This window comes from Anguilla anguilla, chromosome 2, assembly GCF_013347855.1.
Source record: "Anguilla anguilla isolate fAngAng1 chromosome 2, fAngAng1.pri, whole genome shotgun sequence".
In the NCBI taxonomy this organism is placed as follows: domain Eukaryota; kingdom Metazoa; phylum Chordata; class Actinopteri; order Anguilliformes; family Anguillidae; genus Anguilla; species Anguilla anguilla.
Genome location: NC_049202.1, coordinates 75683777 through 75700482, shown reverse-complemented (window position 1 = coordinate 75700482; position 16706 = coordinate 75683777). Strand labels below are relative to the sequence as shown.

The 16706-nt window shown below is 51.1% G+C and overlaps 1 protein-coding gene across 1 annotated transcript in view; it reads right to left on the bottom strand.

Moving 5' to 3' along the window:
- Positions 1-772: 772 nt before the first annotated feature.
- The window catches only part of bahcc1b (BAH domain and coiled-coil containing 1b), a 56896-nt gene continuing 40962 nt past the window's right edge, over positions 773-16706 (bottom strand). Inside the window, 15 exon segments of the mRNA XM_035405485.1 lie at positions 773-1439; positions 2439-2675; positions 4005-5117; positions 5119-5132; positions 5853-5975; positions 6759-6875; positions 6980-7088; positions 7635-7710; positions 8439-8556; positions 8870-9017; positions 9536-9795; positions 10959-11123; positions 11941-12093; positions 12387-12564; positions 14024-14138. Of these exon segments, the coding sequence (XP_035261376.1) occupies positions 1230-1439; positions 2439-2675; positions 4005-5117; positions 5119-5132; positions 5853-5975; positions 6759-6875; positions 6980-7088; positions 7635-7710; positions 8439-8556; positions 8870-9017; positions 9536-9795; positions 10959-11123; positions 11941-12093; positions 12387-12564; positions 14024-14138 (3136 nt within the window). The 3' untranslated portion in view covers positions 773-1229.

Below are 16706 nucleotides of genomic sequence, written 5' to 3'. Positions count from 1 at the left end.
GTTCGGATGACCGATCAATAAGGAGATAAAGGGAACACAATCAGCTGAACAGCGGCCCAGCGCGGTGTTAAAAACGATAATAAAACTCATCACACATCCCCATTCCTTCTAAAAAACAACAATTGACACATAATATAGACCTGAATCAGAAGGTAGGCAAGAGGTACTGAATTGTATAGCTTGATTTGGAAATCTGTCCAATTTTTAAGAATATTTATTCATATATTTATAAACTCAATCAGTCAGTTATCTGGTAAAAAAATGGAGAGATGTTCTGGAGAGATGACTGTACACACTGCAATAATCACACACACGTGCACACGCATACACACCCACACGCACACGCACACACACACACACGCACACACATACACATACACACACGCACACACACACAGACACACACGCACATGCACACACACAGAGACACGCACACACATACACGCACACGCACACACACACACGCACACACAGCACACACGCACACACACGCACACGCACACACAGACGCACACGCACACGTGCACACACACACACACACAGATGCACACGCACACGTGCACACACACACAGACACACAGACACACACGCACACACATGCACACACACACACACACACACAGACACACACACATACTCACACACACACACAGACGCACACACACTCACACACACACACACAGACACACACGTGCACACACGCGCACGCACACGTGCACACACACACAGACACACACACGCACACACAGACACATGCACACACACACACACACACACACACACACACATACTCACACACACACACACAGACACACACACACACACACACAGACACACACACACTCACACACACCCTGCTGACAGTAAAAGCTGTGCTGACGGGCATGTGGTCTCTCCAGTTTCTTCATAACCAGCACAATCTGTTGGTTTGAACAGTTAAGTCAGTTACAAAGCCCTTCAAACCTGACCCTTCACCCTTGACCCCTCACCCTTCAGTGCCCCTCCTGTTGAATGCCCTGACTCTGGGAAACCAGTACAACAGCTAAATTTGTACTCCTAAACCTCGCGGTGCAGGGCGGGGCAGTCACTCTGATTGGGTTTTCCCAGCATGCCCTTGGGTGCGTGACAGCATAGAGCTCCAATGGCCCTCCGTTCCCCTCAGGCAAATCCACAGACGCCCCTGCCTCAGCCACATGTCCTGGGGCCTTTCAGCGGCAAGGTGGGCGGGGCTAGCAGCAGATGGCCTCGCCCTCGGCGGTGACCAGCTGCCCGCTGGCGGGGTCGTAGGTACCCGCCAGGTAGTACAGGTCCTGGGCGCTGTGCGGCAGCTTCCTGCCGCGGCTCAGATACTCGTACTCCGCCCGGCTCACCACCTGGCACCTGTGCGAAATGGTCTGCACATCATTCTCATCCTCATGACTGGACTGGTACAAGGCATGCTAGGAAAGAGAGAGAGAGAGGGAGAGAGAGAGAGGGGCGAGGGAGGGAGAGAGACAGTGTGTGAGGAGAGAGAAACGAGGGGGAGGAAGGGAGAGAGAGGGGGAGGGAGAGAGAGTAATTTTGTTTGCTGCAGTTTGTAATCTTGCTGCAGTATGTTCTCTCGCTGCAGTTTGTAATCTTGCTGCAGTATGTAATCTTGCTGCAGTATGTTCTCTCGCTGCAGTTTGTAATCTTGCTGCAGTATGTAATCTTGCTGCAGTATGTTCTCTTGCTGCAGTTTGTAATCTTGCTGCAGTATGTTCTCTCGCTGCAGTTTGTAATCTTGCTGCAGTATGTTCTCTCGCTGCAGTATGTAATCTTGGTGCAGTGTTTTCTCGCTGCAGTTTGTAATCTTTCTGCAGTATGTAATCTTGCTGCACTATGTAATCTTGCTGCAGCATGTAATCTTGCTGCAGTATGTTCTCTCGCTGCAGTTTGTAATCTTGCTGCAGTTTGTAATCTTGCTGCAGTATGTTCTCTCGCTGCAGTATGTAATCTTGCTGCAGTATGTTCTCTCGCTGCAGTTTGTAATCTTGCTGCAGTATGTTCTCTCGCTGCAGTATGTAATCTTGCTGCAGTATGTTCTCTCGCTGCAGTTTGTAATCTTGCTGCAGTATGTAATCTTGCTGCAGTTTGTAATCTTGCTGCAGTATGTAATCTTGCTGCACTATGTAATCTTGCTGCACTATGTAATCTTGCTGCAGTATGTAATCTTGCTGCAGTATGTTCTCTCGCTGCAGTTTGTAATCTTGCTGCAGTTTGTAATCTTGCTGCAGTATGTTCTCTTGCTGCAGTATGTAATCTTGCTGCAGTATGTTCTCTCGCTGCAGTTTGTAATCTTGCTTCAGTATGTAATCTTGCTGCACTATGTAATCTTGCTGCAGTATGTTCTCTCGCTGCAGTTTGTAATCTTGCTGCAGTATGTAATCTTGCTGCAGTATGTTCTCTCGCTAGCCTACCTTGCCGTCTCGGGGCCTCTTGCCCATCTTGGTCTCCTCTGGATGGTAGAACCACTTGACCTTCACCACCATGTTGCTGGCCCAGGACTGCCACATGCTCTCGATGCGGCCCACGTAGGGCAGGTGGGGGCGGCCCGCGGACAGGAAGACGGCGCAGTCTCCCACGCGCACGGTGTCGCGGCCGCGAACCACCGCCTTGTAGAACAGCTTCCGCGCTTTCCCTTTCATTCCCCGCCTCTGCGTGGGAGACGCACACTCAATAACACTCAAAAATACCCTAACCCTAACCTCTACAGCCTAACTCTAACCCAAACCCTAACCCTAACCTCTACAGCCTAACCCTAACCCAAACCCTAACCCTAACTCAATAACACTCAATACTACCATAACCCTAACCTCTACACCCAAACCCTAACCATAACTGAATAACACTCAAAAATACCCTAACCCTAACCTCTACAGCCTAACCCTAACCCAAACCCTAACCCTAACCTCTACAGCCTAACTCTAACCCAAACCCTAACCCTAACTCAATAACACTCAATAATACCATAACCCTAACTTCTACACCCAAACCCTAACCCTAACCATAACTGAATAACACTCAAAAATACCCTAACCCTAACCTCTACAGCCTAACCCTAACCCAAACTTAATAACACTCAATATCAGCAGCCATACCACCACGCACTCTGCTCCTGCCGACTGGCTGAAGCTAAGCAAGTGTGGGCTTGGTTGGCACTTGGATGGGAGACCACCAGGGAATACTGAGTTGTTGCTGGAAGTGGTGTTGGTGGGTCAGCAGGGGGCAATCTCCCCTCTGGTCAAATAAACCCAAATGCCCCAGTGCAGTGACGGGGACACTGTGCTGTAGGAGATGCCATCTTTCGGATGAGACGTTAAACCGAGGTCCTGACTCACTGTGGTCATTAAAGATCCCATGACACTTATCACAAAGAGTAGGGGGTTCCCCAAACCCTAACCCTAACGTCTACAGCCTAACCCTAACCCAAACCCTAACCCTAACCTCTACAGCCTAACCATAACCCTAACCTCTACACCCAAACCCTAACCTCTACAGCCTAACCCTAAACTCTACACCCAAACCCTAACCCCTACAGCCTAACCCTAACCCCTACACCCAAACCCTAACCAAAACCTTAACCCTAACTCAATAACACTCAATAACACCATAACCCTAACCCTAACCCTAACTCAATAACACTCAATAATACCCTAACCCTAACCCTAACACAATAACTCTCAATAATACCCTAACCCTAACTCAATAACACTCAATAATACCCTGCCCCTAACCCTAACTCAATAACACTCAATAATACCCTAACCCTAACTCAATAACACTCAATAATACCCTAACCCTACCTCAATAACACTCAATAATACCCTAACCCTAACCCTGTTCACAAAACAATCAGCTGCAGACATGAATGTCTGCACTGTGGGAACAGGTCCTGGATGTGTGATGGAATAATTAGGTAATAATCAGCTGTCACCTCAGCAGCTATGATGCAATCATGGTTGTCGCCATGGCAATGCACCCACCTGCGTGGGGTTCCCAGACCACTTCCAGAGCTGGTGGGTGGACGGGTAGGGGCCGGCCTTGGGCAGGGTGTCGCCCGGCAACTGCCTCTGTCTTCTGGCGGGGTCCCTGGGTGTCTTGGCGGAGGGAGTGGAGTCAGGGCCATCCTTCCTCCTGATTGGCTTGTTTCCGTCGGCAACCTTGGCCCCAAAGGAGTGACGGGCAGCGGGTGGGGAGTGAAGCGGGGGTTCGGGGGCCTGCAGCAGTGCATGATGGGAGGAGAGGCAGCCCTGCAGGAGCAGTGGGCCTCCCTCCTCATCCTCAGAGCTGTAGGAGGAGTCGTTCTCAGAGGAGCAGAGGGAGGAGGAGCAGAGCGAGGAAGAGGAGGAAGAGGAGGAGCCAGAGGAGGAGGAAAAGATGGAGAGGCGGGAGAGGAAATGGCCGGCCATGGCGGCTCTCTGGTGCTCCTCCTCTTCCTCCTCTTCCTCCATGTCAGAGTAGGAGGCGTGGCAGTCGCTGTGGCAGTCGCTGTCGTATTCTGCCAATACATCCATCGGCAGAGCCTGGGGGGGCGCGTGCAGCTGGGACAGCCCCCCGAGGAGCAGTTCCGCCTGAGCCCCGCCCCCAGCCCCACCCTTCTTACTGGCTTTGGTGAGGAGGACCGGGGGGGCGTAGCGCACGGCGGAGGACACGCCCCCTTTGGACCCAAACCCCGCCCCGCCAGCCTTACCGCCGCCATGCTGCAGCAGGGCCTTGCTGCTCTTGGTTTTGGGTGCGGTCACTCCCTCATGGTCCAGTTTGACAGGGCACCCGCTGCCCCCCCGGCAGGGCCTGCCCCCCTCGCCGCCCCCCAGGGGCGCGGGCGTGTGCCGGGCGGAGAAGGAGGTGCAGCCGTGGGCGATGCTCCTGAAGGAGTCCACCTCAAAAGAGCTGCTGAACATGGGCTTGGCGGGCGGGGCTGTGGGCGGGGCCAGTGAGGGAGAAAAGTCTGCCTCCTGCCTTTTGAGGGCCCTCCGGGGCGCCCCATTGAGGGGGAAGAAGCTGTGGGGGGTCCGCCTCCTGGGCGTGGTCACAGCGAGCCAGCTGAGGGGGGGGGCAGCTGCTCTCTGAGGGGGTGCACTTTCTCCCTGAGTTCACACTGTCTGGTATCCCTGGGAAACCATGAAACAAACCATGAGCTCAAATTAGAAAAATTAGAAACCAGTTTGGTAGTGCTGGTGCACTGGTCTGTGATTGGTGTACCTGGTTTGGTAGTGCTGGAGCATTGGTCTGTGATTACGGAACGGAGTGTAGCACAGTGGGTAAGGAACTGGGCTTGTAACCGAAAGGTCGCATGTTCATTACATTACATTACATTACAGGCATTTGGCAGACGCTCTTATCCAGAGCGACGTACAACAAAGTGTATAACCATAACCAGGAACAAGTATGACGAAACCCCTAGAGAGAAGTATCGGTCCAAGTGCAGGGAACAACCGCATAGTTCAACTTGGACCCTGAAGGTTAAACTGATTAACACTAACACAACAAGAACGGCAACAACGCAATCTATGGAAAAAATACAAGCAGTAGTTAAGACAGTTAATGCACCTAAGTCACCTTCGATTCGATTCCCGGGTAGGACACTGCCGTTGTACCCTTGAGCAAGGTACTTAACCAAAATTGCTTCAGTATATATCCAGCTGTATAAATGGATACAATGTAAAATGCTATGTAAAAGTTGTGTAAGTCGCTCTGGATAAGAGCGTCTGCTAAATGCCTGTAATGTAATGTAATGATTAGTTTACCTGGTTTGGCAGTGCTGGTGCAATGGTCTGTGATTGGCTTACCTGGTTTGGCAGTGCTGGTGCAATGGTCTGTGATTGGCTTACCTGGTTTGGCAGTGCTGTCGTAGGGCCTATCAGAGGAGGTGTTGGTCAGTGTGCTCTTCTCCAGCGTGAAGCTCCTCCTTCTGCGGCAGGCAGACATCAGGAGGGTGGGGGCAGGCTCCGCACCTGGGGCGGGGGGGGTGGAGGAGGGGGAGGGACAACTTTATGGTATGTGGCTCAAATGATCCCTTTATTACACAAAGAAGAGATGCTGAACACCAACATTTCATGATCAGAAAAGACCAACATTTCTGATCATGAAAAAGCAAAACGCATGAACATCTGTAATATGCATTGAGGAACACAGTATGCAGGCGCACCATGCGGAAACACTCTCTCACAGCTAAGCTAAGCTAAGGGCTGAGTGTTTGGGAGCCATCAGGCCTCCCCATCCTTTGCTTTTCCGATTAACACGGCCTTAACCAGCTGCTGGGGAGTGTCCATATGAGAGGGGGTGTGTCCTTACGTGAGGATGGATTTAACCAATCACTGCCCCTCTCTGACCGGGGCGAGTGTCGATACGTGAGGATGCATTTAACCAATCACTGCCCCTCTCTGACCGGGGAGAGTGGCCATACGTGAGGATGGATTTAACCAATCACTGCCCCTCTCTGACTGGGGGGAGTGGCCATACGTGAGGATGGATTTAACCAATCACTGCCCCTCTCTGACTGGGGGGAGTGGCCATACGTGAGGATGGATTTAACCAATCACTGCCCCTCTCTGACTGGGGGGAGTGGCCATACGTGAGGATGGATTTAACCAATCACTGCCCCTCTCTGACTGGGGGGAGTGGCCATACGTGAGGATGGATGTAACCAATCACTGCCCCTCTCTGACTGGGGGGAGTGGCCATACGTGAGGATGGATGTAACCAATCACTGCCCCTCTCTGAGCCGGGGGACTCACAGCGGATCTGGTAGCCTGGAGGGAGAAGCCGGATGTTGTGCAGTGAGATCCAGCCTCTGTCTCCATCATCAAACTCCACCATTACACTGCCCTCCTTCTGCTGCTCCCCAGGGCCCCCTGGTGGACAAACACCGCAATGACAAGGAAGATTAAACCAATAGAGTGAGTAGAATTCACATGTGCACACACATACGCACTCACACACAAACATACACACACACCTCTGTGCACGTATCCAGGATACAGGCAGCGTGAGCGCTCGCTCCAGTACGCACATACACGGGCTCCCTGCTCCAACACCAACTCTGACTCTGGCCGCACATCCAGCACCTGAAACACAAACACACAGAGAGGCTGGGAGGAGGTGGGAGGAGGAGGTGCTGTTTGGAGAGGGCAGGAGGAGGTGGTGTTTGGAGAGGGGGAGAGGAGGTGGTGTTTGGAGGGGGTGGGAGGAGATGGTGTTTTGAGAGGGTGGTGTTTAGAGAGGGCAGGAGGAGGTGGTGTTTGGAGAGAGCGGGAAAAGGTGTTTGGAGGTGGTGTTTTGAGAGGGTGGTGTTTAGAGAGGGCAGGAGGAGGTGGTGTTTGGAGAGAGCGGGAGGAGGTGTTTGGAGGTGGTGTTTTGAGAGGGTGGTGTTTAGAGAGGGCAGGAGGAGGTGGTGTTTGGAGAGAGCGGGAGGAGGTGTTTTCGGGTTAGGGTTCAGTTGTAAAGCTGGAGAGAGCGGGAGGAGGTGGTGTTTGGAGAAAGTGGGAGGAGGTGTTTTTGGAGAGAGCAGGAGGAGGTGGGAGGAGGTGTTTTTGGAGAGAGCGGGAGGAGGGAGGAGGTGTTTTTGGGTTAGGGTTCGGGTGTAAAGCTGCTATAAAGCAGGGAAAACTCACAGCCTCTTGCAGCAGCTGCTCCAGCGAGTAAATTCTTGGTCGGTTTCGTCTTTCACCCTCAATAACGACACTGTATCTGAAGGAAATAAAAATAAATTTATATTAATTATTATTTTATTATGTTTTCATAGGCATACTATGTAATACAGAACAGTTTATCTATTGTATATGCCCTGTCTTACATGCATTGTGTATGCCTTGCAAATGCTGCTGACAGTACCTATAACGTAGTACCAGTCTGATAGTACCTATAATGTAGTACCAGTCTTAAGGTACCCATAATGTAGTACCAGTCTGAGAGTACCCATAATGTAGTACCAGTCTGAGAGTAACCATAATGTAGTACCAGTCTGAGAGTACCCATAATGTAGTACCAGTCTGAGAGTACCCATAATGTAGTACCAGTCTGAGAGTACCCATAATGTAGTACCAGTCTGAGAGTAACCATAATGTAGTACCAGTCTGAGAGTACCCATAATGTAGTACCAGTCTGAGAGTACCCATAATGTAGTACCAGTCTGAGAGTACCCATAATGTAGTACCAGTCTGAGAGTACCCATAATGTAGTACCAGTCTGAGAGTACCCATAATGTAGCACCAGTCTGAGAGTACCCATAATGTAGTACCAGTCTGAGAGTACCCATAATGTAGTACCAGTCTGAGAGTACCCATAACGTAGTACCAGTCTTACAGTACCCATAATGTAGCACCAGTCTGACAGTACCAAGGAGGCAGTACGGGCCTGAGAGTACCCAGAATGCAACGTAGATCTGAGAATGCCCAGTGAACAGTGCTTTAGCTTACATGTCAGGCAGGTCTAGAGTGCGCAGGTAGGCAGCGTATAGGAGTTCATCCTCCTTGGAGATAAGCACCTTCAGCCCATCCACCAGCTGCTCCTTACTGAGCACACAGCTTGGCAGGACTGTCCCCACCAACCCCAAAAACAACAGACACAGCGGTCACACACAGCTTGGCAGGACTCACAAACCCAAAAAACCACAAACACAGTAAAAACATCAGCTAGAATGATATGACATTTTTATACATGATCAATACATTGGTACACAGGTCAGCATGTGCATGTGTATGTGTGTGTGTGGGTGTATGTGTGGGTGCGTGTGTGTGTGGCTGTGTGCATGTGTATCTGTGTGTGTGTGTGTGTGTGTGTGCATATGTGTGGGTGTGTGCGTGAGCATGCGTGCGTGTGGGTAAGAGGATAGGGAGTGTATTCTCACCTTGATGGGTCTCCCTGTGGGGGCGGGGCATGCGCCCTGGGGTGAGGCCTGGCTCCTCCCCCTCTGAGAAGCTGCTGTCCTCGTCCATCTGGAAGCCCTCATGAGCAGCGAAGCTCTCCAGCAGCCGGCTGACCGCGCGACCTTTACCCTGCGGGGACATCATGTGACTCTGACTCCACCCTCTCACACAGCCTGGCCGCTTTGAATACACTAAAAATGTCTCCTCACATCCGCAGATGTCTACGAAGCTGGTGGTTTTCACTGGGTTTAAAGGAAACGTCACGTTTCATTATAATCCACAATTAACTGGGTAAGAGTGTCTACTGAACAAATAAGATAAAAGAATAGACAAGAGGATTCCACAGGCAACTGCGTGTATGTATGTGTGTGTGTGTGCATGTGTGTGTGTGTGAGTGTGTGTGTGCGCATGTGTGTGTGTGTGTGCGTGTGAGTGTGTGTGTACGTGTGTGTGAGTGTGTGTGTGTGTGTGAGTGTGTGTGAGTGTGTGTGTGTGTGAGAGTGTGTGTGTGTGTGTGTATGTGTGTGTGTGTGTGAGTGTGTGCGTGCGTGTGGGTGCGTGTGTGTGTGTGTGTGTGTGTGTGCATGTGGGTGCGCATGTGTGTGTACAGTGTAGTTCACCCCAAATCATCTCCACCTGGCTCTCACCTGTCCCATAATGCTCTGCTGCGCTATACTCTTGCTCGTGAGTTTCTTCAGCCTCCTGCTGGTGGCAAGTGAGCCCTGGAGCCCCGACCCCTGTTGGCAGAGCTGCCTGCACCGCTTGTCCCCCTCTCCTTCCTCTCCTTCCTCCTCCTCCTCCTCCTCTTCTGGCTCCAGGAACCTCTTCTGTGTAGTACCCATGGCTGGTCCATAGGGGGTTCTCCTCCTCACCTTCACCTCCTCCATACAGGGCACTCTCACAGACCCTGAGAACCAACAACTCAGGTAAAACATTCCAAACCTCCCCACAAACAGCATTTCTGCTCCTGTCCCCACAAACAGCATTTCATGCATGGTGTCTGTGTGGTAAGATGGGTCAGTCATGCATGGTGTCTGTGTGGTAAGATGGGTCAGTCATGCATGGTGTCTGTGTGGTAAGATGGGTCAGTCATGCATGGTGTCTGTGTGGTAAGATGGGACAGTCATGCATGGTGTCTGTGTGGTAAGATGGGACAGTCATGCATGGTGTCAGTGTGGTAAGATGGGTCAGTCATGCATGGTGTCTGTGTGGTAAGATTGGTCAGTCATGCATGGTGTCTGTGTGGTAAGATGGGTCAGTCATGCATGGTGTCTGTGTGGTAAGATGGGTCAGTCATGCATGGTGTCTGTGTGGTAAGATGGGACAGTCATGCATGGTGTCTGTGTGGTAAGATGGGACAGTCATGCATGGTGTCAGTGTGGTAAGATGGGTCAGTCATGCATGGTGTCTGTGTGGTAAGATGGGTCAGTCATGCATGGTGTCTGTGTGGTAAGATTGGTCAGTCATGCATGGTGTCTGTGTGGTAAGATGGGACAGTCATGCATGGTGTCTGTGTGGTAAGATGGGACAGTCATGCATGGTGTCAGTGTGGTAAGATGGGACAGTCATGGTCTGGTGGGCACAGTCTCTGGCCTGTCCTCATGACTGTTGGCCCTTCACCTTTGCTCCTCTAGCTATGCAGCCACAGATTTATTCTGCCAGGGTATTTCTCCTTACAGCACACAGGCACCTCTCTCTCCTGCTCGGCTCAGAAGCATATCAGTGCTGCCTAATGATCATATATTTCTTCTCTTTTCTGAGCCTGCTGCTCCAGACACAGTTGGTTCAGCTCCAGCGCCACGCTTGTCCCCTGTCTGACAGTACTACCCACTGACATTTATGCACTGCCATTTTCCTTTTTAACCAGTGCCAGCCAGCGGCGGATGGGCTCCCTGCTCTGAGTCAGGTTCTGCTCAGGGTTTCTTCTGTAACCAGCCAGGGAGAGTTCCCTGCACAGTCGGCCCAGCTGCCATCTCTGTAAAGCGGCTTTGTGATAACACCCTCTATGCAAATAAAGCTGAATTCATTTCTTGCACAAAGTGGCAGTTTATCATGCTTAAACACACTTACCCAGGAGCCCTTGCCTTTCCTTCTTATTCTTTGCTTTCTGATTGGCTTCCAGCTTCACAACTGAAGAGGGAGAAGGACCAGTCAGATTCAGGTTTATTGAGGAGTTTTCGGTAGAAGTGGCTTTGCTGTAGTGTTCTTTATCACTGTCCGGACTGCTGTCCTCCTCTGCAGGACAGAGGAGGTCAAGCATTAACCGTGACCACTGGCTAATCAATCAGTCAATCAGCCAGCCTATCAATCAATTAGTCAATAAATCAGTCAGTCAGTCAGTCAGTCAATCAGTCAATCAATCAATCAATCAATCAATCAATCAATCGATCTATCTATCAATCTATCTATCTATCTATCAGCCAATCCATCAATCAATCAATCAATCCATCAATAAATCTATCAGTCAGCCCATCAATTAATCTATCAATACATCAATACATCTACCAGCCAGCCCTTAAATCAATCCGTCAGTCCATCAATCAATCAGCCAGCCCATCAAGCAATCTGTCAATCAATCAGTCAGTCCATCTATCAATCAATCATCAATAAATCTATCAGCCAGCCTATGAATGAATGAATGAATGAATGAATGAATGAATAAATGAATGAATCAATCAATCAATCAATCAATCAATCAGTCAGTCAGTCAGTCAGTCGGTCAGTCAGTCAATCAGTCAATCAATCAATCCATCAATAAATCTATCAGCCAGCCCATCAATCGATCGGTCAATCAATCAATCAGTCAGTCCATCAATCAATCAATCTATCTATCAGCCAGTCCATCAATCAATCAGTCAGTCCATCAACCAATCAGTCAACCAATCAATCATTTAGTCCATCAATCAATCAACCAATGAATCAATCACCCAAATAGTCAACCAATCAATCAATCCTTCATTTCATAAATCAATCAATCAATCACTCAACCAATCAGTCAGCTAGTCCTTGCTCCTGTCACCCTTGGCCTGCTTCGCCCCGCCCAACTTCTCACCGCGCTGAGAAGACTCGCTCTCTGTGTGGGAGGTATCTGTCACTTCCTGTTTCTTCCCAGTGCTGCGTCCTGTCTGCAGAGCCTTGGTTCTGTTCCGCCTCAGCATCAGCATCTGCCCCACCCAGCCTTCCTGTGCACCTCTACCTGCAAGGGCTGATGGGAAACAGGAAGTGCACTCCCCTCAAAACAGCCCCTCACATAGGAGCATGAACTGACCAAGGTACAAGGAGAGTGTGTGTGTGTGTGTTTGTGTGTGTGTGAGTATGCGTGTGTGTATGTGTATGTGTGCGTGTGTGCATACGTGTATGTGTGTGTGTATGTGTGTGTGTGTGTGTGTGCGTGTGTGCATATGTGTATGTGTGTATGTGTGAGTGTGTGCGTGTGTGCATATGTGTATGTGTGTGTGTGTGTGTGTGTGTGTGTGCATGTGTGGGCCCCTGACTGACCTGTGTTGCCGTGGCCCCTGGCTGTGCTGGAGTGTTTGCCCTCTGTGCAGAGGGGCCCTGGGGCCCGGCGGTGGAACCCCCTCTCCAGGACCGCACCCCCATTCGCTGCGGCCTTCTGCTTCAGCAGCTGGAATACTGGCTGAGCCGGCATACAGCCCACAGACACAGGGACCTCACTCTGCTTACGCAACCGCGGGGGGGCAGGGTGGGGGGGGGGAGAGAGAGGGACGGAGGGTGAGAGAGAGGAGGAGGGAAAGGAGGAGAGGAAGAAAGAAGGGAGAGAGAGGGGAAGGGAACAGGAGGAGAGGTGGATTGAGGGGGAGAGAAAGACAGGAAAAACAGCCATAGTGTTATTGTACTCTATCAATTCTAATATCTATGATACCTGTATGTAAATCATCACCCCACATTCTGAGCCACACCTTTACCTTCTAAACCACACACCTTTACCTTCTAAACCACACCTTTACCTTCCGAGCTACACCTTTACCTTCTAAACCACACCTTTACCTTCTGAGCCACACCTTTACCTTCTGAGCTACACCTTTACCTTCTAAACCACACCTTTACCTTCTAAATCACACCTTTACCTTCTGAGCCACACCTTTACCTTCTAAACCACACCTTTATCTTCTAAACCACACCTTTACCTTCTAAACCACACCTTTACCTTCTGAGCCACACCTTTACCTTCTAAACCACACCTTTACCTTCTAAACCACACCTTTATCTTCTAAACCACACCTTTACCTTCTGAGCTACACCTTTACCTTCTGAATCACACCTTTACCTTCTAAACCACACCTTTACCTTCTGAGCTACACCTTTACCTTCTGAGCCACACCTTTACCTTCTGAATCACACCTTTACCTTCTAAACCACACCTTTACCTTCTGAGCTACACCTTTACCTTCTGAGCCACACCTTTACCTTCTGAATCACACCTTTACCTTCTAAACCACACCTTTACCTTCTGAGCTACACCTTTACCTTCTGAGCCACACCTTTCCCTTCTGAGCTACACCTTTACCTTCTGAGCTACACCTTTACCTTCTGAGCCACACCTTTACCTTCTGAGCTACACCTTTACCTTCTGAGCCACACCTTTACCTTCTGAGCCACACCTTTACCTTCTGAGCTACACCTTTACCTTCTGAGCCACACCTTTACCTTCTAAACCACACCTTTACCTTCTGAGCCACACCTTTCCCTTCTAAACCACACCTTTAAATTTACAGGGCTGTAGCCATTTTGTGTAGCAGATTTGACTCTAAAGATGGATCCGCATGGAGACCTCAGAGAGGAGGACGTTATCAGAGCAGTTAAAAAGGCACATTAGCGGAATAAACACTGTTAAAGTCCAGGTTGGCTGCCCCTCATTACCAACATAGCCCCTCCCCCAGAGCCAACAGCTCGCTCAGCTGATTCTCCTGCCCTCTGTTTGGATGGGTGGTGCCTCTGCCCAGGTCTGATTGGACAGAGTCATTGACCTGTGCAGTGTGGGGGTGGTCACAGTCCTGATTGGACATGGCCACTGACCTGTGCAGTGTGGAGCTGGTCCCAGACCTGATTGGACATGGCCACTGACCTGTGCAGTGTGGAGCTGGTCCCAGACCTGATTGGACATGGCCACTGACCTGTGCAGTGTGGAGCTGGGCCCAGACCTGATTGGACAGGGTTTTCTCTTTTCGCTGGCTGCTGACACTCCCTCTCAGGTCGTCCATTAGCTGGCCAAGCCCCGCCCCCAGGGACCTGTCAATCACAGCAGAGAGAGGTACTCATTAGCGAAGACTTGAGAGAAAATGGAAGGGGAGAGAAAGAGAGAGAGAGAGCAAGACAGAGAGAAAAGAGGGAAAGATCAGAGAGAGGTGGAGGGTGAATTACATCCTTCTTTCACCCTTCACTGAATGAAATCACAGATTCCTTTTATGCGTTTGTTTTACAGCAAACCGAGGAATATCAGGGGTCAGGGGTCAGCTCCGACAGACCAACAAGAGCCCCGTGAACAAGAGGAGACAGTGTGGGGAACCCCTTTGCACATCAGGCCTTTAATAATCACCCATGCCTGTGTGAATGTGTCTGTTCTTTAAGTACTTACTGTATGAATGTGTCTGTTCTTTAAGTACTTACTGTGAATGTGTTTGTGAGGGGGTGGGGTCAGTAGGGTTTATTTTACATATCTTTATTGCTGTATGCACACATACACACACACACGCATACACACATACACGCACACACACACACACACACACGCACACACACATACATACACACACACACACACCTGACACACACACACACACACACAGATCATCTATGCAATTATGTTGGAAAATACTCAACAATCTAAGCAGTTGCATGGGCTGGTTTTAAGGCACAGAAATAGAGATAATGTGAGACAGCAAGAGAGAGAGAGAGAGAGAGAGTGATAGAGAATGAAAGAAAGGGAGAGAGAGGGTTAAAGAGAGAGGGAGAGAGAGGAGAGAGGGTGATGAAGGGAGAGATCAGGAGAGAGAGAGCAGGAGAGAGAGAGTGATAAAGGGAGAGACCAGGAGAGAGAGAGAGAGAGAGAGAAGGAGAGAGCGAGCGATAAAGACAGAAAGAAAGGGAGCGGGGGATAAAGAGAGAGGGAGAGAGACAGAAGGAGAGAGAGAGCGATAAAGACAGAAAGAAAGGGAGAGAGGGGGATAAAGAGAGAGGGAGAGAGACAGCAGGAGAGAGAGGGGAAACCCCAGGGAGCCCGTCTGCTGACCTGAACTGCTGGTCTGGATCAATAAACAGTGACCTCTATTGAGCGCAGACTGCACTCACCCCCTCCTCGCCAACTTACCCCCCCCCTCGCCAACTTACCCCCTCCTCGCCAACTTACCCCCCCCCTCGCCAACTTACCCCCTCCTCGCCAACTTACCCCCCCTCCTCGCCAACTTACCCCCCCCTCCTCGCCAACTTACCCCCCCTCCTCGCCAACTTACCCCCCCCCTCGCCAACTTACCCCCCCTCCTCGCCAACTTACCCCCCCCCTCGCCAACTTACCCCCCCTCCTCGCCAACTTACCCCCCCCTCACCAACTTACCCCCCCTCCTCGCCAACTTACCCCCCCCCTCCTCGCCAACTTACCCCCCCTCCTCGCCAACTCACCCCCTCCTCGCCAACTTACCCCCCCTCCTCGCCAACTCACCCCCTCCTCGCCAACTTACCCCCCCTCGCCAACTTACCCCCCCTCCTCGCCAACTTACCCCCCCCCTCGCCAACTTACCCCCCCTCCTCGCCAACTTACCCCCCCCCCTCGCCAACTTACCCCCCCTCCTGGCCAACTTACCCCCCCCTCCTGGCCAACTTACCCCCCCTCCTCGCCAACTTACCCCCCCCCCTCGCCAACTTACCCCCCCTCCTGGCCAACTTACCCCCCCTCCTCGCCAACTTACCCCCCCTCCTCGCCAACTCACCCCCCCCCCCCAACTCAAACCCCCCCACACCCACCTTCCCCCAACTCAAACTCCCCCACACACCCCCAAACTCAAACCCTTCCACACGCCCCCAAAACTCTAACCCCCACACACACACCCCCCCCACCACTGCTCAGCCACACTGAACCCCTTTAGGCAGGCCTTAGGGTTCAACACGCACACACACACTCACACACAAACACAAGCGCACACACACACTCACACACAAACACACACACACACACTCACACACAAACACAAGCGCACACACACACACACACTCTCACACACAAACACAAGCGCACACACACTCACACACAAACACAAGCGCACACACACACATACACACACTCACACACACACACACACACACACAAACACAAGCTCACACACACACACACACACACTCACACACAAACACAAGCGCACACACACACACACTCACACACACGCACACACACTCACACACACACAGTACTCAGCCTTTTACTCTGTTACACACTGATTTATTCAGTATATTTCTCATTTCCATCCTGTTTCGCAGAAGCCCAGGTCCGGTGCTAAATGAGCTCTATCTGGGCAGAGCCGTCTTTCCATGGCACCGCATTAATGAAGATCAGCCACGTCTGATACGGGCCCAACTGGATCCCGTTTCTTACTGTTTCTGTCTGGCAGAAACTAGACTGCCACTCCTGGCTCAGCTTTCTCTTCAAAATCCACAGAGATTGCCCCCCGCCCCCCTACCCCCACCCCGACAGAGTCCCCACTGTCTGTCTCCACTGCTCCTGCCCCCCCCCCCCCCCCACCCTGACAGAGTCCCCACTGTCTGTCTCCACCACCCCCGCCCCCCCACCCCCACCCCCATCCCCACAGA